Source organism: Schistocerca americana, chromosome 4 (genome assembly GCF_021461395.2).
Source record: "Schistocerca americana isolate TAMUIC-IGC-003095 chromosome 4, iqSchAmer2.1, whole genome shotgun sequence".
Taxonomy (NCBI): Eukaryota; Metazoa; Arthropoda; class Insecta; order Orthoptera; family Acrididae; genus Schistocerca; species Schistocerca americana.
In genome coordinates, this window is record NC_060122.1 from 333,322,405 (window position 1) to 333,349,347 (window position 26,943).

At 38.1% G+C, this 26,943-nt stretch overlaps 1 protein-coding gene across 1 annotated transcript in view; it reads left to right on the forward strand.

Annotated features, from left to right (window-relative positions):
• LOC124613451 overlaps window positions 1-26,943 on the forward strand; it is a 141,447-nt gene that overhangs the window by 31,382 nt on the left and 83,122 nt on the right. Inside the window, exons 4-7 of the mRNA XM_047142154.1 lie at window positions 10,099-10,212; window positions 16,408-16,581; window positions 16,736-16,876; window positions 21,968-22,218. Coding sequence (XP_046998110.1) covers window positions 10,099-10,212; window positions 16,408-16,581; window positions 16,736-16,876; window positions 21,968-22,218 — 680 coding nt within the window. The remainder of the gene's footprint in view (window positions 1-10,098; window positions 10,213-16,407; window positions 16,582-16,735; window positions 16,877-21,967; window positions 22,219-26,943) is intronic.

The window sequence follows — 26,943 nt, forward strand, 5'->3', positions numbered from 1 at the left end:
CATTGCTTCAAAAGGGAAATTCATGAACTACACAAGAAGTCACTAATAGAAACTAATCTCTTAATTGACCCACATGGATACACTGGGAGTATGAGCGATGGCATTAAACTAGCCTACATGATATTACTCGATTATTACATGAGTCTGGTCTCAGAACAGACTCCAACATGAATCAGTGTAATCGCACGTTCCCAAACTTTCACATCAGTGTTGTTCACTTAACTTCTGGTTGCTGACTTTCGTGTTAAGAGTGATAAGTGAAAAGATGATTTCGGAGTGTGGTTGAACTTGTAAAGAATGGAGTATGAACATATAGTAATTTCAGGAACTATGTTTTAGTTTGAAATACAGGTGGTTCAGATTTTGCTAATTTGAATGGTCTATATGGTTTACACTTCATGTAGTAGTTTAGAAATTTGTGGTAGTTTAGGTAAATGGCTGAGATTGTGGAACTATTTTGTACATTTTCGTTGGGAATAACCCAGTTATGAGTACAAGTGTCAGCATTATTGAAAATTTATGCAAAATTTTAATTAATGGTGTGATTAGTGAAATGTGTTATTTGCTGCTTAAAATTTTGTACGACAAAAGAATAGGGGTAAAACCTGGACTCTGACAAGTACAATGGGTAAATCTGCAGTGGAAAGTCTAGGTGCTTCTGAACTTGTACCTTAATTACTTCCAGAGAAATCAAAGTACATTACTATACAGTCTGAATGCTGGTCTTTCTAGTGAGTGGTGCCAGAATTTTCAACTTGACTGATAAGGCCAGTCAAAGCTGCCTGTCTTGTATTGTGGTAAAGTTTTCAGCTGTTAATAACCGTTAATTAACATGGTTTCCAGCAAAGCTAATTACACTTACACTATGTGATCAAAAGTATCCAGACACCCCCAAAAACATACATTTTTATATTAGGTGCATTATGCTGCCACCTACTGCAAGGTACTCCATATCAGCGACCTCAGTAGTCATTAGACATCGTGAGAGAGCAGAATGATGTGATCTGCAGAACTCAAAGACGTTGAACGTTTTCAGGTGATTGGGTGTCACTTGTCATACGTCTGTACACAAGATTTCCACACTCCTAAACATCCCTAGGTGCACTGTTTCTGATGTGATAGTGAAGTGGAAATTTGAAGGGACACAGGGGTTTATGACTCAACCTATTTCCATTTATTCTGTTTTCTCTTGGTTTGTCAAAAGTCCCATTTTGCTGGCACTGTGCCTGAGATCTTTACATGTCCTTCAGCTCTTCATCTGTTTTACTGAGTAAGACTATATTATCTATGTATGCTAGGAGTTTTAGTTCACTGTGTTTGAATCGTGGACCGTTGTATAGCTGTAAATTACTCCCTTGAAGTATTTTCTCTAGTGCAAAGTTGAAGAGAACACATGAAAGAGCGCCTTTCTGTTGTAACTGTTTTGACTGGAAAGTTGGGGGATATGGATCCTCTGTACTTCGCTACAGCCTGTGAGCTATCCATGCAGTGTTACATCATCCTAATGATTTTACTGGATATCCTAAATTCTCTTACTGTATTGTAGAGACTGTTTGTGTAGATGCTGTGCTAGGCTGGCTGGAAATCAATGAACAGGCAGTGGATGTTTTTGTTAAATTCACAGAATTTCTCAAAGATCTGCCGTAGTGTAAACATATTATCATTTGTGGAATGGTTGGTCAAAAACCAGCCTGGTACTCTTGAATAATGTTTCCTGTGTAAGACTTAATTTCGTCAAGAACGATCATTGACAGAACTTTGTAATTTCCACATTCCTTTTTGTTTTCTTTCTTGTGTATGGGGCAGATTATTGCCGTTTTACAGTCTGTGGTCAATGTTTCAGTTTTCCAAACCATTGTGATAAGGTTATAAATTTCTTTGTGTAGTTTGTTTCCGCCCACTTTTGACATGTCTGCTGATATCTGGTCCTCACCTGCAGCCTTGTTGTTATTCAGCTTTTGAATGGTGTGTAGCAATTTCTGTTCTGTCATTCTGTATTTGTCAGTATTATTGCTGCTACTCTTGAATTCTGAGAAATACTCTCTCCATCCTCTCCATCTTGCTAGAATATCTTCCAACTGTGTTGGCATGTTTTGATTTTTATCTTTTATGAATAGTTTTTCACTTTGATAACTTCTATTACTGTTCTTTGTATATTGAAACAGCTTTGTTGAGTGTCTGTTCCTGCTTTCCACATCTACAGATTCCAAGACTCCAGTTTCCTTTTCTCTGTTCTTACAAGGGAACCTCCCCATCGCACCCCCCTCAGATTTAGTTATAAGTTGGCACAGTGGATAGCCCTTGAAAAACTGAACACAGATCAATCGAGAAAACAGGAAGAAGTTGTTTGGAACTGTGAAAAAAATAAGCAAAATATACAAACTGAGTAGTCCATGCGAAGATAGGCAACATCAAGGATGATCTGAGCTCAGGAGCACCATTGTCCCTTGGTTAGCGTGAGCAGCTGCTGAACAAGAGGTCCTTGGTACAAGTCTTCCTTCGAGCGTAAAATTTTATTTTTTTATTTTCAGACAATTACCAATGTTCAGGCACTCACACATAATCAACTTCATTCTCCAAAATTCCAGGACATGTTCAGATTTGCTTGGACATATGCAGGATTTGACACTCTACACACGGAAAAATTTGAAAACGTTAAAAACACATGTTTTGACAGAGCACAGGGAAAAGTGTGCGACTGTGAAACTGTTGGATTCATTTGTTGCAGTTTATGTGACAAACTCTTATGTTTTTATCACTTTTTGGGAGGAATTCTCACATCCACAAGAAAACCTAAATCAGGCAATGTAGAAGAATCTTTTACCCATTCGCCAAGTGTACAAGTTAGGTGGGTCGACAACATATTCCTGTCATGTGATGCACATGCCCTCACCAGTGTCGTATAGAATATATCAGACGTGTTTTCCTGTGGAGGAATCGATTGTCCTATGACCTTGCAATCAAATGTTTTCGGTTCCCATTGGAGAGACACGTCCTTTCGTCTACTAAACGCACGGTTTTGCGGTGGGGTCGCAAAACACAGACACTAAACTTATTACAGTGAACAGAGATGTCAATGAACGAATGGACAGATCATAACTTTGCGAAAATAAAGAAAAACTTTTCTCTTGAAGGGAGACTTGAACCAAGGACCTCTCGTTCCGCAGCTGCTCACGCTAACCATGGGACCACGGTGCTCATGAGTTCAGATTATCCTTGATGTTACCTATCTTCACATGGACTACTCAGTTTGTATATTTTGCTTATTTTTTCATAGTTCCACACAACTTCTTCCTGTTTTCTCCATTGATCTGTGTTCAGTTTTTCAAGGCCTATCCACTGTGCCAACTTATAACTAAATCTGAGGGGGGTGCGATGGGGAGGTTCCCTTGTTAGAACTCTCGCTGTCTCTCTTCTCACTGTGTTGAAGGTCTCTCTGCTGTCCTCATTCTCCATATTTTTCAGCCACAGCATCCTGGCCTCTTTCTTCTTTTCGACTGCTTTCTGATACTTTTTGTTGAATCATTTCTGTTTCATCAGTTTCTTTTTCTTCCTGTTACTACTGTCTTTATTCTTTCCGAAGCCTTCCCAACAGTATTTTCCTCACCAGCTTCTTGCAGTACTGTAAACTGGTTATTTATTTCAATCACTTAGGTTTCTTTAACAGACAATTCCTTCTGTTGTTCTACATTGAACGTAGGTTTTGGTGTGTATTTTGGTTGTTGATTCCAAAGCATCTTAATTTTCATCTTTCCTGACACTAGGAAGTGATCTTAGCTACAATCTGCTCCTCTGTACATTCTGACATCTCTTATGAATGAACTGCATCTTTGGTTTGCCACAAGCAGACATATTTCTCCGACCTTTAACGTGTTTTGGCTGCAACACAACCACCTAACCTTGATGCACATCGTTGTCTATCAACCCAAGTCCAACATAGCCCAGCTGTAACCAACACCTTTTCGCCTTTTTTCATTCCAGATCTCCAGTTACTTTCCGGTTCACCTTTATCTCTAAGAATATGTCTGCTTGTGTCTGTATATGTGTGGATGGATATGTGTGTGTGTGAGTGTGTGTGTGTGTGTGTGTGTGTGTGTGTGTGTGTGTGTGTGTGTGTGTGCGAGTGTATACCCGTCCTTTTTTTCCCCCTAAGGTAAGTCTTTCCGCTCCCGGGATTGGAATGACTCCTTACCCTCTCCCTTAAAACCCACATCCTTTCGTCTTTCCCTCTCCTTCCCTCTTTCCTGATGAGGCAACAGTTTGTTGCGAAAGCTTGAATTTTGTGTGTATGTTTGTGTGTGTTCGTGTGTCTGTTGACCTGCCAGCACTTTCATTTGGTAAGTCACATCATCTTTGTTTTTGTATATAAAGGATGTGGGTTTTAAGGGAGAGGGTAAGGAGTTATTCCAATCCCGGGAGCGGAAAGACTTACCTTAGGGGGAAAAAAGGACGGGTATACACTCTCGCGCGCGCGCACACACACACACACACACACACACACACACACACACACACACACACACATATCCATCCACACATATGGTATATTTTCAAGTTTACTAAATTCCCAAATTCAACTTCATCAGTATCAAATCTATGAATTTCAATATTCTCCAATCTATTTTCTTTTAGTAAATTGATACTGTCAAAATTTCCATTACTCTGATCACCAAGTGTGTTCACAAAACTTGTCTGAATGTATTCCCTTTCACTATTTTCTATCAAAAGTTTTCTTCCAACCCAATCAAATGCTGTATTTACTTTTACTATCCAATTCATACCCAAAAGAAAATCCTAATTAAATTCCTGAATTACAAAACATCCATGTGTGAACAACTTGCCTTCAATTAAAAATGTCACTAAAGCCTGGCTTTTTACCAATTTACTGCTCTCCCCAGTAGCACCTTTTCTCTTTACCCCGACAACTGGCATTTCAACATAATCTTTCCCCTCTTTCAATTTCTTGCTTTACCTTTCAGATATTCCCGAGATCTCATTTCCTGTATCAATTAAACATTTACCAATCCATGACCCAATTTGAACGTTTATATAAGGACTGCAAAATTGATCACTTTTCTCAGAACCTGTGTCCTCATGTAATAAATCACTTTCAATTTCCCCAAACCTATCCTTATCAGAATCATATGGTATACCATTATATGTATTATTTGTCACAGTTATAAAATTTGTACAAGATACAAAATTGTCATTAGTACTCTCTATTATCTCAAATAGCCAAGAATTTTCATCCAAATCTCATTGTATACTATTGAAGTACTTATCCTTCAGCTTTTCAAAAATAAAATATCTCATCTTTTTCCACCACTCAGGACATATAGTTTCACATACATTAATAAGCATCTTTCTAAAGTTCTTGTCAAAAGACATAGTTTTAATGTTCAGCCATAGATTCATAAGAAATGTGTGTGTTTCATTAGTATCTGTAAATGTTTCACTTAGGCTAGAAGTTATACATGTGTCATCATTCTTTGTGTAGTCAGATTCTTTACCAACAACATCAAAATTCACACTTTCACATACACCCTGCTTGCGAGCCTTATTCATCCTGGTAACATCCCTGGGAATTTCTATAATATTCTCACTATTTAATCCATTTTCAACCATGTAGATACCCAACTCCCTATTTAAACTAATGAAACACCTTTCCTCAACATCATCATCATCAATACCATTACCATCATTACCAACTTTATCAACAACATCATTATCATTATACATATTCAGGTCATACACATTCAAATTATCCCCCAAAATATTATGTCCCCTTTCTAAAATTACCAGATCCCTTTCACCAATATTTTCATTCTCACAGCATGCATTCTGTCTTTCATTCACACACGTCTCTGAACTACTACAAATTACATCATCTGACAAAGTGTTGTTCTTTTCTGCGCAAGTGTAAAATTCTGTTAAATTAAATGAATCACAATTACTTCTATCTACTGTATGTTCTTGTTTACTGAAAATGTTATCTTTATCAATATCATTATTATTTTCCTCTTGACATTTTTTCAATAAGTAACAACTAATAACCTCATGTGATAGCTTAGGTTTGGAACTGTCATGTTTGGGTTTATGATAGTAACATCCATTGGTCCTTTCATCATGCTCACCTTCTGCCTCAACCTTGCGGACCTTCAAGGGGGCCTCTACTCAATTTTTATTTCCTGAATTACAACTGATTCCTGTTTGAACTGCTGATTGTGGTTCTGCCAATGTCTCTGATCAACATTTCTGTTCCCATTCCTATGCCAAACATTACCTGGTTGTTGGTAGTTTCTGTTGTACTGATCTCTAGCAAAATTTCTGTGATTTTTATCCCTAAGGTGTTCTCTATTTTGTTGATTATTTCCGCGAAAATCTTGTTCTTGTTTTGGATGAAAATTATGGTCCTTCTTTTGAAAATTGTTATATCCCCCTGAATTTTGACTGACATCATGATAATTGTTTTGTTCCCTTTTTTGAAAGACATCATTTCCCCAATTTTGACCATTACCCTTCTGAGTAAACCCACTGTGTGTTCTTGTTGTTACCCTATCCAACTTTTCAATATAATTGAGAAACTGCTCAACATTACTATCAGGACAATGAACTAAACTCAACTGCTTGCTGATGGCAATCTTCTCTTTAAGGTATCAATTTTGATCAAGTCATCCAAAGGTTTTGTTAAATGAATAAGTTTTTGAAGTTCACTTTTGCAAAATTGTTTCATGCTCCCATCTGATTCTCTATAGTTTCTCCCATTCAAAAATTCACTTTTGATTCTAGTTTGTTTAAGATCATCCCAAAAATTTTCCAGAAATTTTGATTCAAATTCTGAAAAGGTCATCCCCACAGTTAAAATCTGGTTTGCCCAAGTCAAAGCTTCCCCTTCCAAGGATTTTTTCACAAATTTAATTTTCGTATCATCTGGTGAGTGAGGTAAAAAACAATCCTTACAACACTGTATAAAATCAGTGGGGTGTAAGGGTCCATCTGCCGAAAAGTGCTTCACTGGAATATTAGATACAAGATTGCATGTGTTTACATTGTGATTTTTGCTTTGAAATTCAATGTCAAAACTTTCAATTTTTTCGCTAAGTTCTTTGACAGATTTTTTGTTTTCTAAATCATTGCACTCTACTTTTTTTTCTAGAGTAACCAAACGATTGTCAGTTTCTTGTTCTACATTTTTTACTAAAACTTTTGTGTTCTCATCCAAATTTTTAATTTCCCCTTTTATCTCATTAAAATCAATTAAATTTCTTTCCCTATCTGCCAGTGACTCATTTTTTACTGTATTAATTTCATCGCTCAATTTAGCATCAATTTCATTTACTTTTGCTTCCACAGATTCAATTTTTTCCTCAACACTGCCAACTCTGTTCGAAAGATCACCCACTTGGGCATTGACTGCTTGGACTTGCAACAAAATATTATCAATTTTTTCATCCCAGTAAGTCTTATTATCGTCAGCTGATTGTTTAATTTCTTTCGTGAAATTTACAAGAAAACTTTTTAAAGCAAATTGATCGATTCTTTCTGTTTCATTTGACCTGTCCTGATTTTCGAAGTCTATTAAATTACTACTTTCTACTTTAGGCACAATACTCTCGCAAATCTCATAAGTCATTGTGGAGAAAGAAAATGTATACCCAACAATACAAAACATGATAAACAGATTGTTTTAACAAAATACGAGGGTTTCGTGACTTATCTGGAACACTCTTCTACTGTTGCAAATCCACGTTTTCCATCCATGTGATTATTGACCAAAATTCTTGAAATTTTTTCTTCTGTTGAAAATTATATTTTTTTGCCAAAACATTTCTTCTCCAAAACTTTTACTTCCCGATGAACACACATACTGTAACATACATTCTGAAAAAACTGGTATTAACACACAAAAATTTTCTTCCTCGTAGTACTGTTTAAGATCTCGTGAACACAATATCCCGGCTACAGTCCCCAGTTGAAATATGGTATCCCGGCTGAGCCCCCAGTTGAAATATGGAATCCCGGACGAGCCCCCAGTTGAAATATGATCACTATTTTTTATTTACTTAAATTTGGCATATTTCATGACAGTACCTTTTCCGTGAAATGTTAACAAGATGATATTTGTCTTGGTATCAGTCATCTAGTGGAAGTATGATTCCACAATGCAGTTTCGTCGGCTGCAGAAATGACCTGGTTCAATGTGTTTGCCTCATTTTTGGTGCTTCAAATACCATTTCTTCGAATGTGGTTTCTTCTTGAAGTTTGTATAAAAAAGGTAGTAAGACAACTCATTTTTCCTGTTCACTAGCAAATTATTTATGACGGCGACCTGCACATTGTTCTACCGTCAACACACACCAAGAGTTAACTGCCGACTGATTACAGTCAAGGACGACTCCAGCGTCAAAGACATTTTACACAACACACAAGCTTCCACTTGTAATCGGTCTCTTTGATATTCTTCGTCACATTTACTAATAGTAATCAATATGCTGTCGCTCTCAAAAATATAAGTAAATTAGCATATAATAAGGCAAATTACAATAAAAAAATTCTGACAGAAACGTAAGAAAACATTTACAATTTGGTATCGACAAATCCGGTAGAAAATAACACATCTTCCCGATCCATTACATGTTGAAAAAAGTGTAAACTTCATAGACGAGATCTCACACATACTGACTATTTGATGTGTTTTTGTACATACTTCAGAAATAAAGGAGACCCCTCATCGATAAGAAGCAGCATTGAGTCATCAACACTTACACTCAAAAAGAAAGAAGACTTGCTAGCTTGTGGAGTAATTCTTTTTCGAGCTAGAGTGCGCGCCCACACACACGCGCGCGCGCGCGCGCGCGCACACACACACACACACACACACACACACACACACACACACACACACACACACACACACACACCTATGCCCCTACTTGGCACTGGCTGGACACCCAATGCCAGTGCTGAATTTCAGCAGGTGGGCTAAGGTGGGGTGGATTTTGTGTTAGTGGGGGCAGGGGAGGAGAGAGGTGGGAGGCATGTATAGGATTTGAGAGTGGGTGGTCATGTGACTAGGGCCTCCCATCGGGTAGACTGTTCACTGGGAGCAAGTCTTCCGATTTGACGTCACTTCGGCATCTTGTGCGTTGATGGGGATGAAATGATGATGATTAGGACAACACAACACCCAGTCCCTGAGCGGAGAAAATCTCCGACCCAGCCGGGAATCGAACCCGGCCCTTAGGATTGAGATTCTGTTGGGCTAACCACTCAGCTACTAGGGACGAGAGAGGCAGTGGGTTTGCTGGCTATAGGAATGTGAGAGGGAGGGTAGCAGATGCAAGGGCTAGGCATGGGATTTGCAGTTGTCAGAGCAGGTGGGGCACATGCTGAAGGCCAGATGTGTATGTGAATTGGGAGGGGGGGGGGGGGGGGAGGTGTCAAGATAACTGGAGGGGAAACTGTTGGGTGGAGAGTGTGGGACCATGGACTACAGGAGATCAAGGCCAAGACAATTACGGGAGTGAAGAATGTGGCATAATTCAGGGAAGCTGGTGTTGTAGGGAAGGATCCAGATGGCCTGCGTTGTGAAGCAGCTGTCGAAATGAGCATGTTATGCTTGGCTGCATGGTACAGGTACTGTTGGTGGTTAGTGGGTTTAATGTGCACAGAGGTGGATGGAGCCAACAGAGATGTGGAAGCCGATGTCAGTGTACAGGAAGTTGGCGTGCTGGATTGAAGAGGAGCAGGTTAAGCAGATAGGAGAGAATAAGTTGAGGTTGTGAAGGAATGGGGATAGGGTGCCTTGGCCCTGAGTCCAGATCATGAAGATATCACCAGTGAATCTGAACCTGACTAAGGCTGTGAGAATTGGAAAGGTTTCTAAAAAATTGATGTGTTTTTATGTTTGTATGTAATTCTGTACTCAAAATCATTCACAATACCACCACCTCAGATGTTTTCTGCTTGTACTGAAGCAATAAGTAAAATGCACTTCAGCATGAAAATATGTGTATGTTACTCCCAATTATACCTAGAGTGATATTACCTTGAAGTATTTTGAGTAAATTGTGTTTTACCACAACTTTGTTATTTTAGGGATAACTCCACACACATGGCGTGAGCAGGTACAGATCATAAAGAAGGAAGATGCTATTGCTGCGGCAGGAGGAGTGAATAGCATTGTAACTGTCTCAGCTGTTAAGTTGAAAGGTAAAATTACATATTTTACAGTTTCTGAAAACTTTAATAAGATCAGTATGTGTCATTTAATACCTTGCATCATATTACATGCACTTGTCCACATCACAGTTTTGTAGTTATCTCTTTTCAGTATATTCCGAATTCCAAATGGAAGTCAGTATTATTAAAATTATTTACAGGGAGTGCTGTGATAATTGTCATTAATATTTTGCTTTTATATTGGATTAATCATATATTAAGAGGACTGCCAGCTAATTCGGAACATTTGTTAGTATCTATATGTTGCATATTTTTGTACATGTGGAAGAGACTAAGAGCTGAGTGAAGGCTGAATGCAGTGTGTCAGTTGTGATGAATTTTGCATGCTTCTGAGTGGCTGAGTTAGTGCATTCACCTAGTATTCCATGTTGAAGACTCTTTTCTTTTTTTTATTATTATTAGCTTATCTCTTGAATCAGGAGCTCTTGGGAACCATATTGTCACTCCTGGACAACAAATTTGACATGTGGCTGTAAAAGCTTATCAATAAATTGTTTAATTGTAATAAGGAGAGGAGAACAGTGATTAACCAAAAAGAACAAGGCCATTCTAACTGCAACATACAGAATTGAACTTCACTTTCTGCCCTCTCTTTTTCTCTGAAAAACCAAGTGAGGTGGTGTGTAGGTCTGTCCACCCATATTTGTGTTTTCTATGGTTTATATAATTAATTTTTTAAAAAAATGCCAAGATGGTTCCTTTCAGAGATTTTATCTAATTTCGTTCCCTAAACATCCTCAGTGTGAGGCTGTTTTGTGTGTCTGAGACCTCATTGTTGATGGGATGTTAAACTTTATTCTTACTTACTTCCAATTTGTCCTTCCTTCACATCAGGCCTTGAGGCCTTGCTGCCCCACAATTCACAGCTGCCCATGCTGCCTGTCCCCCTCGCCTTATTATTCTTCTCCCTTCCTTTCACAGCCTCTCATACTGCCCTCCCCCCCCCCCCCCCCCTTTCAAAGATGCCTGTGTTGCCTTCTCTTCCTGGTCCCCTTCACAGCTGCCCACGCTACCTTCTCTTTCCCCTTCCGTTCCCTGCTCCCTTGTCCCTCCTCGTTTCTGTATGTCTTCCTTGCACACTGTGAGGTACTTTTATGAATACAGAAGCCAGGAACAGATGTTGTTCATGAACAGTGTGTTCAGAGATTAATTTATTTTACATCTAGTATCAAATAGTGAAAAAATACATAACTTTGTTGTTGAAACCACAGCAGCAGTTGTTAACAGTACATTTGAATGTTGAAATATGTACAGATACAAAAGATTTATAAATCTGTCACTCTTAAATACGATGTCTATTCAGAAAGTATCCAGACTTGGCCACAATGAAAATGTGTAAATGCTATTCAGCTGGCAAATACAGAAAAAGGCTGTTGTGCACGAATGTTGGAGCTTAAGTACACCCACACTGGAGTTCCGGAGAGGGGATACTTGCATCTCATTGGCAGTGGCGTAGTCGTTCGTGGTAGTGCCCTTGTGCTGCAGTGGCAACTCTAGGAAATGCAGTGGTGTACATGGCGGCATGCAACTTTGAAAGTGTGACTGACCCAATAACGGCCGACAGCACCAACTTGGAAGGTATGGGGGAATTCTGTGCTGTGGATAGTGAAGAGGCAGGTACTTGAGTTGGGGACAGAGAAGACTAACCTGCATCCCAACATTGTGTCTTGTGAGCACCGGGGAAACTGCCCCAGAAAATCAGGAGCAGGATGCATCCAACAGAACAGGTAGGAGTATGGAGAGTGCTGCAGAGGGTGCTGGCGAGTAGCTGACGTTGACGGTGTCAATGCCCACAGGAGAGGTGATCTGCAGCGTACATTGTGTCTTGCGAGTGCCAGGGAAACTGCCCCAGAACATCAGGAGAAGACGCATCCAATGCAACAAGTAGGAGCATGGAGGGTGCTGCAGAGGGTGCTGATGACTAGCTGATGGTGATGATGTCAGTGTCCATTGGAGAGGCAACCTGCAGTGTTGGCGGCAAAAGCTTCGCAGGGGACCAGATGTTGACTGCCATTGGTGAGACTGCTGCAGGTGGAGGCACCCATTCAGTAAACTGTGTAGGAGGCTGCATTTCAATGGATGGATGTGGTTTGTGTCACAGCGGCTGGATGTCGTGCAATGAAGAAATCCCTAACAGTGTGATCTAAAGCAGGATTACTGAATTCATAGGGCTGTAGCTGCCTGCGCTGCTGTGTCATTCCAGTGTTCGTTCAGACATGATTATGTCATCAAGGTAATTAAAACAAGAAGGCATCTTGGACATAACTTGTATGAGAAATTTTTGAGACAATGCAGGCACGGAAGCACTTCTGAAAGGTGAGTATTGATATTCAAATAAGATAACAGAGTATTCAGAATAAAAATTTTCTTTGTCTCTTCTTTCTAATGGTAATTGAAGATAAGCTTCTGCAAGACCAATTTTTGAGAGTTGGCCTCCCACCAGGTGACCAAAAATTTCCTCTATATGTGGGAGCAGGTAGGAATCAATGACTGTCTGTGAACTTAGTGTGCATTTGAAATCTGCACAGCGACGAATCTTCCTATTTGGCTTATGAATGATGACTAAGGGTGGATGCCCACTGACTTATTGAAATAGTTTTTAAGACACCAGTAGATTCCAGTCTCTGAATTTCTGTAGCTACTTCATTGTGTAATCCGAGCAGCACAAGGCATGCACAGCAAAATTTGGGTTGCGCATTAGCTTTCAGCATAATGAGAGCATGAAAATCTTTTCCACATCCTAGCGTACTGTTGAACAAATTTTGATACTTGTCACAGAGTTGTTGAATTGCATCATGGGAAATTTTTGTATCAATAGCATGCACATTGTCCTGTATGCCTAATCTGAGGGAATGAAACACATCCATGCCAAAAATATTCGGACTTTTGCGTGAGCAAACTATAGTGAAAGGTACTTCCTTACTCATGTTTTTGGATTTTGCAGTTATGCAGCATCTTCTACGACTGAAATGCTGTTGCCAATATAGGTGGTGAGATGTGGACTTGATGTTTGCGAATGTCGTTGGCCAGTTTTTTCGTATGTATGTAGGTAAAGCAACATGAAAGGAGCTCCGGTATCTACTTCAAAAAGCACTGGCTGGTTACGAATTTGCCGTGTAATCCACAGTTTGCGATGTGTTCTCTGAATAAAATTGTCCATCCCATGTTGTAAAAACCTATCTTCTGTCTCTGTCTGTGCACCAGAGCGCTTTCATGAATTTTGAGATTGGGAGAGCCTTTTTGACGTATGTGGTATTCGAATCAAATGCATGTGTGTGCATTTTCTGCATCTTCATTTATCTGAGTTTTGCGCTGAATTTGAACGCGAAATGATATTGGTTTCCAGTTGTTCCTCCTTTGCTTTATTCCCACGTGAAACAGACGAGGGTTGCCTAGTCTTTTGCAGCAGGCTGTCCTGTGCGATGACAAAAATTGCATTCAGCTCGCTTGAAGAAGCAATTCTTCCATTCGTGATTGACATAGCATTTGACACATGACTTTGCTTTGTATGCAACTGGAGCAGTGTAATTGGGTTTGTGCCAGCCCAGAAAACACTGTATGTACAGGGCTACTACAAATGATTGAAGCGATTTCATAAATTCACTGTAGCTTCATTCATTGACATATGGTCACGACACACTACAGATACGTAGAAAAACTCACAAAGTTTTGTTCGGCTGAAGCCGCACAACAGGTTTCTGCCAGCAGAATGCTCGAGAGCGCAGTGAGACAAAATGGCGACAGGGGCCGAGAAAGCGTATGTCGTGCTTGAAATGCACTCACATCAGTCAGTCATAACAGTGCAACGACACTTCAGGACGAAGTTCAACAAAGATCCACCAACTGCTAACTCCATTCGACGATGGTATGCGCAGTTTAAAGCTTCTGGATGCCTCTGTAAGGGGAAATCAACGGGTCGGCCTGCAGTGAGCGAAGAAACGGTTGAACGCGTGCGGGCAAGTTTCACGCGTAGCCCGCGGAAGTCGACGAATAAAGCAAGCAGGGAGCTAAACGTACCACAGCCGATGGTTTGGAAAATCTTACGGAAAAGGCTAAAGCAGAAGCTTTACCATTTAAAATTGCTACAAGCCCTGACACCCGATGACAAAGTCAAATGCTTTGAATTTTCGGCGCGGTTGCAACAGCTCATGGAAGAGGATGCGTTCAGTGTGAAACTTGTTTTCAGTGATGAAGCAACATTTTTTCTTAATGGTGAAGTGAACAGACACAATGTGCGAATTTGGGCGGTAGAGAATCCTCACGCATTCGAGCTCGCATCAACGATGCTTTCGAACTCATTGATGGGGACATGCTGCGCCGAGTGTGGGAGGAACTTGATTATCGGCTTGATGTCTGCCGAATCACTAAAGGGGCACATATCGAACATTTGTGAATGCCTAAAAAAGCTTTTTGAGTTTATGTATGTGTGTGCAAAGCATTGTGAAAATATCTCAAATAATAAAGTTATTGTAGAGCTATGAAATCGCTTCAATCATTTGTAATAACCCTGTAGTTGTGTGTGTCTGGCCTTGTTTACTTGATGCTGACTTATGAGTGCTGGGACCAGGGCTGTGCCTGGGGCATGGGTTGTCTGCCTCAAGTCAATCACACTCGGCTAAATCGTGAACTTTGTATACATTGATAACTTGAAGCACTTCACCTAGGCTAAGGTTGTGATGTTTTAGAATTTAGGCACTCAGTCTCTGACCTGATAGATTCTGAATAATAGCATCCCGAAGCATTTCATCCAGATCAGTTGCACCACAGACACTGTTGAATTTATAGTCTTTGGTTATGCTGTGCAATTCATTCTTTATAGGACTGATTACTACAAAGTTGCCTGCAGAAAAATTTATACTATGCAGCAGAAACATTTACTTGACTCTCAAAAAATTCGTCTAATCTTGCAATTATAACCTCCTAGGGCTGTGTTTAGGGCTAACTGAGGGGAAACACTCTCACTGTGAAGTGATAGGTGCACTCTACTACACGTGGAAAGATAAATGCACAACGTTATCCACGTGTGATTTTGTAGGCACCAAAATGTTGGTGCAGCTGCGTTGTGTGTTCTTTCCATGTTTCCTTTGTCTCACCGAACTGTCAGAAGGGCGGAGTGGCTGCTGAATTCTGTCTGTACCTTGTGGTGCCTTTTGTTCCAGGGCTGCTTGTGCTTGTACGTGCAAGAAACTGCTGACAGCAGTTCTATTATTAGTTTAGTTTGAAACTGACAGGAGATGTTAGAAACTGTTCAGCACTTAGGTGTTACTCTTCCTGGTTTGCCATGATTCCTTAAATATCTCAATTTAAATATTGCAACTTATGTATTTCAGATTAACACACACACACACACACACACACAAAATAATTCAGTAGAAAGAAAAAAAGTTCTGCTCTGGTTTCCTGGTTTCCCAAGCTCCTTGTACCACTTCTTTTTTCTTGTTGCCAGTCTGTTATGTCTTCCTTGCATGCTGTATGGTTGTTTCGTGGATTTAGGAATGAGAAACAGATGCCATTCATGAACAGAGGATTCAGATATTAATTTATTCTACATAATATCAAAGAGTGAAAATAATACATAACTTTGTTGCTTAATTCACAGCATCAGTTGCAAACAGTATATTTGAATGTAGAATTATATACAGACACAAAAAGTTTATAAATTTGTCACTTTTCAATACAATGTCTATTCCAATGTCGAGCCCTGGCCACTGTGAAAGTCTGTAAATTCTATTCAACTGGCACACACACAAAAAGGGGGTTGTTCAACAGTGTTCAAGCTTAAGTACACCTGCTGCTGGAACTGCAGAGAGGGTATGCTTGCATCTCATTGGCAGCAGTGTAATTGTTCGTGGCAGCACCCTTGTGCCACGGTGGCAGCTGTAGGAAATGCAGTGGTGTAACTGGCTGCATTTGTATTTGAATGTGCAGCTGACCAAATAATGGCCAAAACCACAGTTTCTTTCTATACTTTCCTCCTTTACTGTCTCAGTATCCATAACACATTTAATGACTTCCCTCCCTCCATCACTATCCTCCCTCTTACTGAGAACAAAGGTTCATTTCTAGTATGTGAATTATTGTACCCTGTATTTATTTTGTGAAATTCTTTTTGTCAATATTACTGTAATGACATCTTTCATACACCACCTCTTTTTGCCCCCCTAGACAATATAGGTTCATCTGTCATCACTAAGTCAGTCATTTCTGAAGCAGAAGCTCAAACTACTTTAACAGAATGTATCAGTGCTACTAATCCAGGTGACATAATTATTGAGAAAAATATTATTACCAGTCAAAGAAATGACAAAGAATTCCATGAATTAGACCGTGGTGATCTTGGTAAGAAACTAATATTTGGTGTAGTTAACCAGTTTTGGTTTTAAATAATGTGATAACTAGACTAGTGTGTGCATGAGATGATCTGTGTGTAATTTATTAAATTTAGTGTAGTATTGACATTATACGATTCAATGTTTTAATTTTTTCATATTAGATGTAAATGAGCCAGAGGTTTTAAGTGCTGATGGAAACAATGCTGGAACTGAAAAATTAGCCACTAATATTAAAGTGAAAAGTGTTGGCTCCATGCAAAGAGCTTCAACTGAAGTCAATGATCTGAAAAATGCAGATTCTGGTAAGAAACAAATACTTAATTGCATTAATTTAGTTTGTGGCAGATCTATCAGCAGTGCAAGAGTAGGAAGAAATAATAGTTTAGTATTTTGGATGCGAGTCGTATTGCAGTCAATTTTACAGATATTGCTGTCTGCCAGGTAACCTGCTTCTAACGAGAACAGCAGAGGTCAGTTATCTGTAAAATATATACAAACTTTGTATCAGGGTCACTCAAACGATTTTTGAATGATTGTAGTCCATACCATTGTTATATTTCAAAGAATGACACATAGCAGGAACCACTAAGTCACACTGGCTGTAGGAAGCTTCCACAGTGTCTCTCCATGACTGATCATTTGGGAAAGGCACACATGCAATTAAATACATTCCCCCTTCCATCATCTGACATCTAGCTCATCAACTTCCGTTACATGTTTCACATTTATTTTAGTCAAACTGAAGTTTTGTTTTTGACCATATGAGTATTCAAAATGAAGATTTTCGTATCATATTTTTTATTGTTATACTATACCAAAATGGGCATACTTACAAGTGCTGGGAGTAGGAAGTAGTTACTCAAATCTATATTGGGAGATGACACAAGGTGCAGAAATTGACACTAGAGTTACTAGAACCCAAATGGGGTAATAGTACATGGGGAGTTATAAGAACTATATTGAGTGGCACATAGCATGAGCTAAATGAAATGCTTTTGGTAAAGGTCCTTTTTGGGAGACTACTTTAACATGTGAAAAAAGAGAAATATTGTATCAGGGCTGGACCACTATCATTGATCTGGTGACCATTCTAGTGGCATGGATATGCTTATTAAAGAATAGGGGAAAAAACTGCCCCAATGAAAACAGCGAAGGTAATTGTTATCTATCACAGTTTCAAAAGTGAAGAGAAAGTAAATTCTTTTAGGCAGATAAAAGAAACAACAATCTGAAAACAAAGTAAGAAATGGTCAACAGGTATTTATCCCCTATACCACAAATAATCTAGAGAATCAAGTACCCTCTAGTATGTCTTTCCTGAATCAAATATTCTCAAATGGATCTTACCCTATTCACATGTCAGGAAATGAGGAACGTTTAGTGTAGGGGTCAGGATACTGGTCATTATGGTACATTCATAGGCCCTAATGTGTGGAGCCAGGTAAAAAAAATGAAGGATATGTGAGACTAAAAAGAAGTGAGAAAAGGAATAGTTACTGTGAAAAAATGCCGAGACCAAAGAAATTAATGTAAATTAAGGCCATGTGGGTGACAAGAACCAAGGACATCATGTGTACCTAGCTGCTCTTCTCAGGAAAGAAAGAAAGAAAGAAATACCTTGTTTCCATACATTGGACTAGGAATGTACATTGTTTTGTTAATGTTGGTTGTTACATTTATATGTATATAATTAACTGTTTGAGGATAGATCACAATCCACCAAATAGGAAGGTGCTCCACAGTAGATGAGCAAATAGAAAAGATGGAGAATAGCTTGCTTATTTTTCAGATCTTTATACTTGAACACTCACCCCACCCACAAAGACACACCAGGTGTTATTAGTATGTCCTCAGAATCCTATTATGTTACATCTTAAGTTTTTTTTAAGTGGGTGGTGGTGGCGGCGGTGGCGGCGATGATGACATGTCTAAAAAGTTGCAAATAATGTTCTGATATCCATCTGGGCATCCAGATTTAGGTTTTCCTTGATATTCGTAAATTGGTCACAGTAAGTTTCTTTGAAAGGGCCTGACCTAATTCCTTTCCCATCCTTCCTCAGTCTAAACTTATGTGTTGTCTTCAGGACATTAAATGCTTTTCCAGTGACGACTATTATTGAATCTTTGGACATGTGTTATGTTGTAGTGGTCTCCACATAAGAAGGTGAATGGTGGGGTGATGCACAGTGGCTAGCAGCAGTGTCCCACATGATGCTCCAACCAATAGTGTCACTGTGCTGCAGCTGCCTGTAGCACTTGCTTCGGAGTGTGCATGGTGCATTTAGCATTGATTTTCATGTACTGTTAGGTCACTTAGTCCTATAGTGTAAATTATGGGTGACTTAAAGCAAACATAAGAAGTATTACGTTGTGAAGCAACAGTGATTGTTTCCCAAACATACAAATTCTAACTAGGGAGACTCTGAATAAGAAACAGCAGCCTGATGTAGCTCTCTCTCATCTTGCCAGTTATCAGGGAAGGTGATAGGTGGAAGGTGAGGCATGGGACAAAGGCAGAGAGTACTCTGGTGACACAAGCATTTTCCATCTCTCTCTTTGTGCAGAACGTAACACGCTGCTGCCATCTTATGTGCACACTATAGTGTTGGCATATGTAATTATTTAAAATTGATTAGTTTGTAAATAGAACTTGTTGAAATGTTTGTATCATTTGCTGAAGTTAAATATTATATTTGTCTGCAAAATCTGACACACTTATCCAACAAGGTGTTTGATGCTCTTTTGTACAATATGTGTTCTAAAATGAAAACACCTACTTCTGTTAAAAACGTAAAAATAGACTAGTCTCCATGGTAGGTTTCTGTCCAGCAATGTGACTGATGGAAATGACAATTTTTATTTTCACTTTTGATGTTTTTGTTTTGCTCAGCAACTTCAGGATTGGTTTGGTGCAGTTCTCCATTTCTTTCACTTGCCAGTTACCCTCTTCCTTTCAGTATATCTGCTGCATTGCCTTACATGGGCTCCTATTCCCTAAAACCCAACAGCCTGCTCTCAATCCAGCCTCAATTTTTCACTTCCATTCTGCAGTAACATTCTTTTTTGAATATTTTTTAGTCCTGTGATAGTTGACTTACGATATTAATTTTCACATCTATCTGATCTTGCCTTCTGTTGGTATGTCATCAGTATCTGTGCCTTCCTTCCTTTCACGTTTGAGCAAAACTTTTTGCAATTTAAAAATAAATATTGAATATCCCCTAATATCTTCTTACACTTTGTCCTCAGTTTCAGTAGATCTGTTTTCTTCTGTTCAACTACAAAGCTTCTGTTTGTGTTGTTCTTATCTTCTCACCTTATTTTCTTCTTCCATCACCCAGTTATCCTTCTCGTCTCTCATCATTGGTCTCCACCTTTTGTGCTCCATAATATGATCATCAGTGTGCAGCATCTACATCAACCTGTTTTGATTTTGTATATATCTTCTGACATCTTTCCTCCATCCATTCTTCATTAGATTTTGTACATTTTTGATTGATTTCATACCCGAGTTACCTATATTATAGCTGTTCCCCACAATATTTTTACATTTTTGTTGCTTCTGTATTTGAGTATCTTAACTGATACCCATAACTGCCTGTTTTTTATCTTGGTCTTTCCTAGTAGACTTCTTTCAAGGTATTCCATCAGTGTTCCACAGCAATAACTCAAGAGTTTTTTTTATTTGTATTCTTACAAGCAGTCAGAGTTTTTAGTTCCTTCAGCTTGTTTTAAGTCTCTCAACATTTCAACTGCTTTCTCATTAACTTCTTAAATGTAAACTGTCATTAGGTTATGACCATTATGAATATATAACTTCTTGGATAACTCCTGTAGTTCATAATCAATCTTTCCTTTTCAACGTATCCACTAAGTCTCCTATGAACTGTGGTTCAGGGTGACTTCTTCAAACTCTACCCCTTTTCCTAAAGCTCTCCATTTCCTTTCCCTTCACCCCTGTTCCTTCGCCTTCAACCCTTCCATCAGAAGGAGGAGCCACTGGCTTCAAAAGCTTGCATTAGTAAAACCTTTTTTTGTATGCGTGTTCTCCTGCTAACGGATAGTGAGTAGATTTTTTTATGTATCCAATTACATTATATTGTCAAAAATTTATTATTTTCATTGTCATACATTAGTTAAGTTTCACTGTCACCTATATCCGTGATTGGCGTGTGTAGTTGGATGAATGTTTCTTCTATTTGCTGCAGATAACGCTTCATTCTGTTAATAATTTCCTTTTTTGTTATTGTCATAGTTTTGAACTACCATTTTCTAACCAATGAGGAAGAATTCTGTGATCCCCATTCCAAAATTCCTGCCTCTTCTGACCATTGCATCATTGATTTCTAAAATAACTGTCTCCATCCTGTGTATTTTAGCTTCTAGATTTTTCTACTTTCCCTGTACTACCTTGGCAATTTAGGATTCCACATGCCCTTGCAAATTGGTATTCTCCACATCTCATGACTGGACCCTTGATTTTCATGTAGTTGAATATTGTTTTCCTTTGCTCCTGTGCACATGAAAACTGTGAATATTCATAAATTATGTTGCCAGTGTTGATGCATTTTATTTTATTGTTACATATTTTTATGTATTTCGCTATAATTAAATGCTTTTACATATTTTAACTATATACTACACAAAATTACATAATGCGTTTTCACCCTTCTTCTTACTTACCAAAAAATCTGAATCCAACGTACCGTAAAAGTTTGACAGGAAGTACATTATCTTTAAAAATTATCTGGAGGGAATTCTGCCATCTTCCAAATGTAACCTTTTACTGTGAACTAACCTGAACAGAGATACTAACTGGATATGGAAGCATTGGGATAAACCCTGTATTTAAATATTATGCAGTACATACTAATATTTGATTTCTTATGTTCATAGCTTTCAGACTGTGGACAATTGTCCAGTACTATTAAAATCTACTTCTGATATCCATGTTTTAATCCCTTGAGCCAGATAATGTACTTACATTTGGTAATGAAAAATTGAACTTAATTGAAGCTGAATGAATGTAATACTATAAACAGAATTTTGATACTTGAAGCTAACTTTTAACTGTAAGCAAAATAACAGAAGTATTGAGTCACCGAGAGACACACACAGGAAAGGGAATGAAAACTTCTAGCTTTTGGAAGAAATACTTTGACAAGCTATAGTAACAGACACACACCTTTTTGCTGGCTGTTTGACAAAGGATGTCTTCTGAAATTGTGTGTGTATTTGTGTGCACCTCTCAATGCTTCTGCTCTTCGGCAAGTGTTCTCCTTCACTCCTAAATTATTTAGGTTCAACCAGAACTTTCCATGCTATATTTGCAAGCAAAATAAGACATTTTTCAGTTTGAACAAAACAACATTGCTAATTTATTTATTTTTCAGAGAAAAAATGCACTTCAGATACTCCAAAAAGAAAGTTATTTCATAATCGAAATAAAACTAGGGAATATATACTCCAACAGAAACAGAAACGAAAAGAAAGATTTGCCACTGAACAAAGCAAAAAGAACATGGAGGATGAAATGAAGAAAGTTAAGCTTCAAACGCTGAGGGAAAAATCCCTAAGAATTGTTAAAACAAATGTTAAGAAATCGTTATCTAAGAAAAGAAGTCCAGAAAAAATAAATAATTTGGTAAGTCCAAATAATAAATTCTTTGTTTGAGTATATCTATTTGGCCTGGTAGAAATAGGTAAAACATGTATTATGTTATCTGAAAGTGTAGAGAAGTTTGAAAAAAGTAAAATCTTTTATTATTATTATAAAAAGAAAGAAGGCTTGCTCACGCAAATTTAAAGGAACCTGAATTCCACTCTGTTACCTGAATGTCTTAGTCTCTGTAGTAGACATTTGCTTTATGAGGTCTGTTCAAAAAATTCCGGAACTTTGTCCACAAAATTTTTCTACATTTACAATTTACTTATTGTGAATGGTCTCCTTCAAAATACTCTCCTCCACAATTGATAAAACGCTCGCAGTGCCGTTTCCACTTCTAGAAGCAGTCTTGGTACGCCTCTTGCTGGATCGTGAAACGTGCTGTCTGCGAATTTTCTTTTATCTCATCTATTGCTGCAAATCTTCATTGTTTCACAAGGGTTTTCAGCTTTGGAAATAAAAAACAGTCCACAGGTGACAGTTCTGGAGAGTACAGAGGATGAGACAGCACAGTGGTTTTGGCTTTTGTGCAGTAGTCACACACTAACCACAGTGAGTGTGCAGATGCGTTATTGTGTTTCAAGAGCCATGAACTGTCTTGCCACATTTCAGGCCATTTGCTTCTCACATTTTCTCTCTGACATCACAGCTTGTCCAGATACTACCATTGATTAACTGTTTGTCATTGTGGCACGAATTCATGATGAAGTAATCCTTTAAAGTCAAAGAATATTATCAGCATGGCTTTGACATTTGACCTGACCTGACAAGCCTTTCTTGGTCTTGAACAACCTTTCCCGACCATTGTGAAGATTGAACCTTGGTCTCATCGTTATAATCATTGCCGTTATGATTCTCTTAAGGAAAATCTCATTCTCACTTGCACAATCCAAAAACTCTTCACAGCTTGCGAGGCGAAGGTCTTTCTGATCTTGACTCATGAACTGTGGGATGAACTTGGCAGCAGCATGATGCATTGCAAGATGTTGTATCAGGACTTCATGACATGATCTATCTGAAATGTTAATTTCTTCTGCAAAGAATTGGATTGGAATGCACAATTTCGTTGACATTCCTGACATGAGTGTCGTCATCAGATGTTGAAGGGCATCCAGAACAAGAGTCTCAGTATAGCTTTTCTTGAGTTTCACGCAAAATTTAATGCAGACTTGTTGCTCCTCTAACTCTTACAACTTGAAATTTGTGAACTGTGTGACACAACATTCTACTCAATACAGCACTGAACAGTAACTAACAGACATACAACAATGAAACTGCTGACGGTTAAACATTAAACAAAGGTGTGTGCAGGGATGCCAACTGCATTTCACTCTTGACACACCATTGACACGAAATTACAAATGTTCCAGAACTTTTTGAACAGACCTTGTATTTCTAACTATTGTTTTATGAGTCTCGTTGGGAGGGAGTGGGGGAGGGGGGACTTGAAAACTGTAACAGTTTAAAATACTTTAAAAAATTGGAAGTGGTACATATCTTAACGTTACATTATTTTAACATTACATAGGCCTATAATAACAGTAGTATACAAGAGAAATACTTTCACTGTTGACATCTTTGATGTCTACAATAACTTTAGATAATCACATCACTTTCGATCTGATTATATATCTGGAACATGTAACACTAGTGTATGGGTAGATGTGTGGTAAAAATATCCATAATGTTCCTGCATATATGCAGTAAAAAGCAGGAATAATGTAGTGATGTGTCTGGTAACACCCCTTTGGTAATTTTTACTCTGGAAGAAGCTTTAATGAACTTATCATTTGTGCTAAAAATTGCAGCATACCCTTCAGAATGTAGGAATTTTAATGCTTCCATTATTCTGGTATGTGCCAGACATGTACGTGCTTTAATTTGGCGTATAAAACCATAAGGTTTTGTTCTATTTCTTCACATCTGAGGTTACTTCTGTGACCTTTACATGGAAATTGTAATGTTAATAGCAGTCTTAGTAGCCTGTAAATTGTCTAGTAGAAAGTATGGAGACAAAAATCATCCATCACAAGCATATCCAATAAACTTAGACAAGTAATGTGTGCTCTGCCACCAGGAAACAGTTTTCCCAACTCCTCTCTAGAGAGACCACAAAAATCATTAGGTCTCTAAGAAATAGTAACTCTTCTGACAATATTGGTACCTCAACCAGTGTACTAATATCTTATGCTGACTTGATAGGGCCACCCTTGAGTTACCTTGTAATCAGCCAATGAGTCAAGGAATGTTTCCAGAAAGATTGAAATATGCATTAACAAAGCCAATACGCAGATGTGGAGATACATAATTACCTCTAATTATATACTGGTCACACTTCTTCCTGTGTTCTCAAAAAATTTTGAGAAAGTAGCTTGTGACAAAATAATGATTTATCTATCGGAGAATAACCTTTTAACATCAGTTCTGTTTGGACTCCTTAAGGCCTTTTCTACTGAGAATGCAATATACCATCTCACAAAGTCAATTCTACTACAATTAATCAACAAAAATTACCCTGTCGCTATTTTGTGTTGTATTACCAAGGGCTTTGACTGTGTAGATCATAAAATTCTGCTTTGGAAACTGAAATGGAATGGCTTTAAATGTCTTCCACTGGCATGGAGGAAGTCCTATCGTAACAGTGGAAAGCAGAGGGTCACTTCGGCAACTGATACAATGTGAATAAGATTAAATTCGGAGTGGGGAAACATTAAATATGATATGCTGCAAGTGCAAAGCTTGGCCTGCTGCTATTCTTGGTCTACATAAAGGACTTTCAGAGGGGGAGCATTGGAGGGATTTTCAAAAACTGTATGGTTCGATGATACAAGTACGTTGACAAAACATTCAAATGTCCATCCATATCAGATACAGTCAGTAGTAGCGTGGAAGAGGCTTACAACTTGTTTGCATTCTTTAACCTGCAAAGACTTACTTTAGAAATCAATGGGGATACACTGGATGAGGCACCATGTGTGAATTTCCTGGGCATTTAGATGGATAATAAACTGAGGTGGCAGTATCTTGTGGAAGTTAATGACGAAGCTCAGTTCTCCTGCTTTGCTCTCAGAAATCTCTTTATCTCTGTTGGTCCACGGACAGGATCGTTAACTTACTTCACATACTTTCACCAATGCTATTGTGCAGCATAATCTTCCGGGGCATTGCAGCTAAGATAGAAAAGATTTTATTCTGCAGAAGTATACAGTAAGAATACTGTGTAAAGTTGATAACTGAACATTTTGCATAATCTTGTTCAGGGACTTACGAACTCTTCCAGGTAAACACCAATGCATGTATTCTAATGGTATTTTTGATTAGTAACAGGAGAGAATTTAGGATGAACTAAGCAGTTCTCAACCACGATAGTACAAGTAGAAATAATTTTTGTATAGAATATGCACCCTTCTCTATGGTTCATCCTGGGCAAAAGTCTGTAATAGGTTGCCAGCAGAAATCAGGAGAAAACTGAAAATCCCAAAAATATTTAAATTCAAAGTAAAAAACTCTCACTATCTGCTCCTACAATATATCCAAGCACTTGGACACAGGAATCTAGTTTCAGCATAACTTAATATTTGTATAAGATTGATCCTGATTTTGCCAGCTTGTAGGCAACTAATAATGTTCTGTGTAAAGTTAAAATGCTTTATTTAAATGTTAGGAGCTGAGTAGTAATAAAGTTAAGATGAATTATTAAAGTGTTATAAGCTGAGTAGTAAGGGAGAAGAGGCAGTGGTTTTTCTTTTTTTTTTTTTTTTTTTTTTTTTTTTTTTTTTTTTTTTTTTTTTTTTTTTTTTTTTTTTTTTTTTTTTTTTTTAAAAAAAAAAAAGAAGCTTTTATTTCCCCTAATACACAAATGTATTTTAATGCAGAAGAAATTATCAGTTTGAGTAGATTACTGCTAGTCGTAATTGGTCGTTGTTATACTTCGCAGAAGTAGCAAGTAGTGGTTACTTGATGTATAAATTGACTTATTCCTCGTCCTTGGAGACTCTCCTTTATGATGAGATTGACTGAACATGTTGAATGAATTAATGAATATCCATCTTTAATGTCAGGGATCTGCTTTAATCCACTGAAAAAGCAGACACATACCATGTAAGAGCAACAATGTTAGTGTTAAATACAACTCAGCATAATAGTGCTAGTTTTCCGTGATGTACTGTTTTCATGGTTTGGTTCAACAATAGAGAAGGATTGCTTAAAAATATAACAGTAGTGGTACTGCAAAAACCAAGACTTGATGTATTTTCAAGACATAAATATGCTACCATGACAAACATTTGGTACATCCATGATTTTCACTATTTTGTTTGTGGTGAACTGATGCTGCAGTGTTATTCTTTGGAATACCTGTGTAGAAAGCTAAGTATTTTCCTTTGTGTGAGACCAGTGGCAGATTTGAAATTCTAGATTCTAATGTTTTACTGTTGGCTTGGTTTCGCATACTCTTTCATTGTGTTAAGACTTGGGTGTATTGTGATATAGTTGTATTTTTGTACATTTGTGAGTACTGCACAAAATTCATACTATATTGTGAATTGTAAACTTAGTTTGTGGTTTTTAGAAACTTTTGTCAACTTTATCTTTAATAACACACTCAATTGAGAATGCCAATAAAAATACAACTACTTCTATGCCAAAACCAAAAACATGTGTAATACATCATCCTTATGCATTGATACTAGTTGGACATACAAT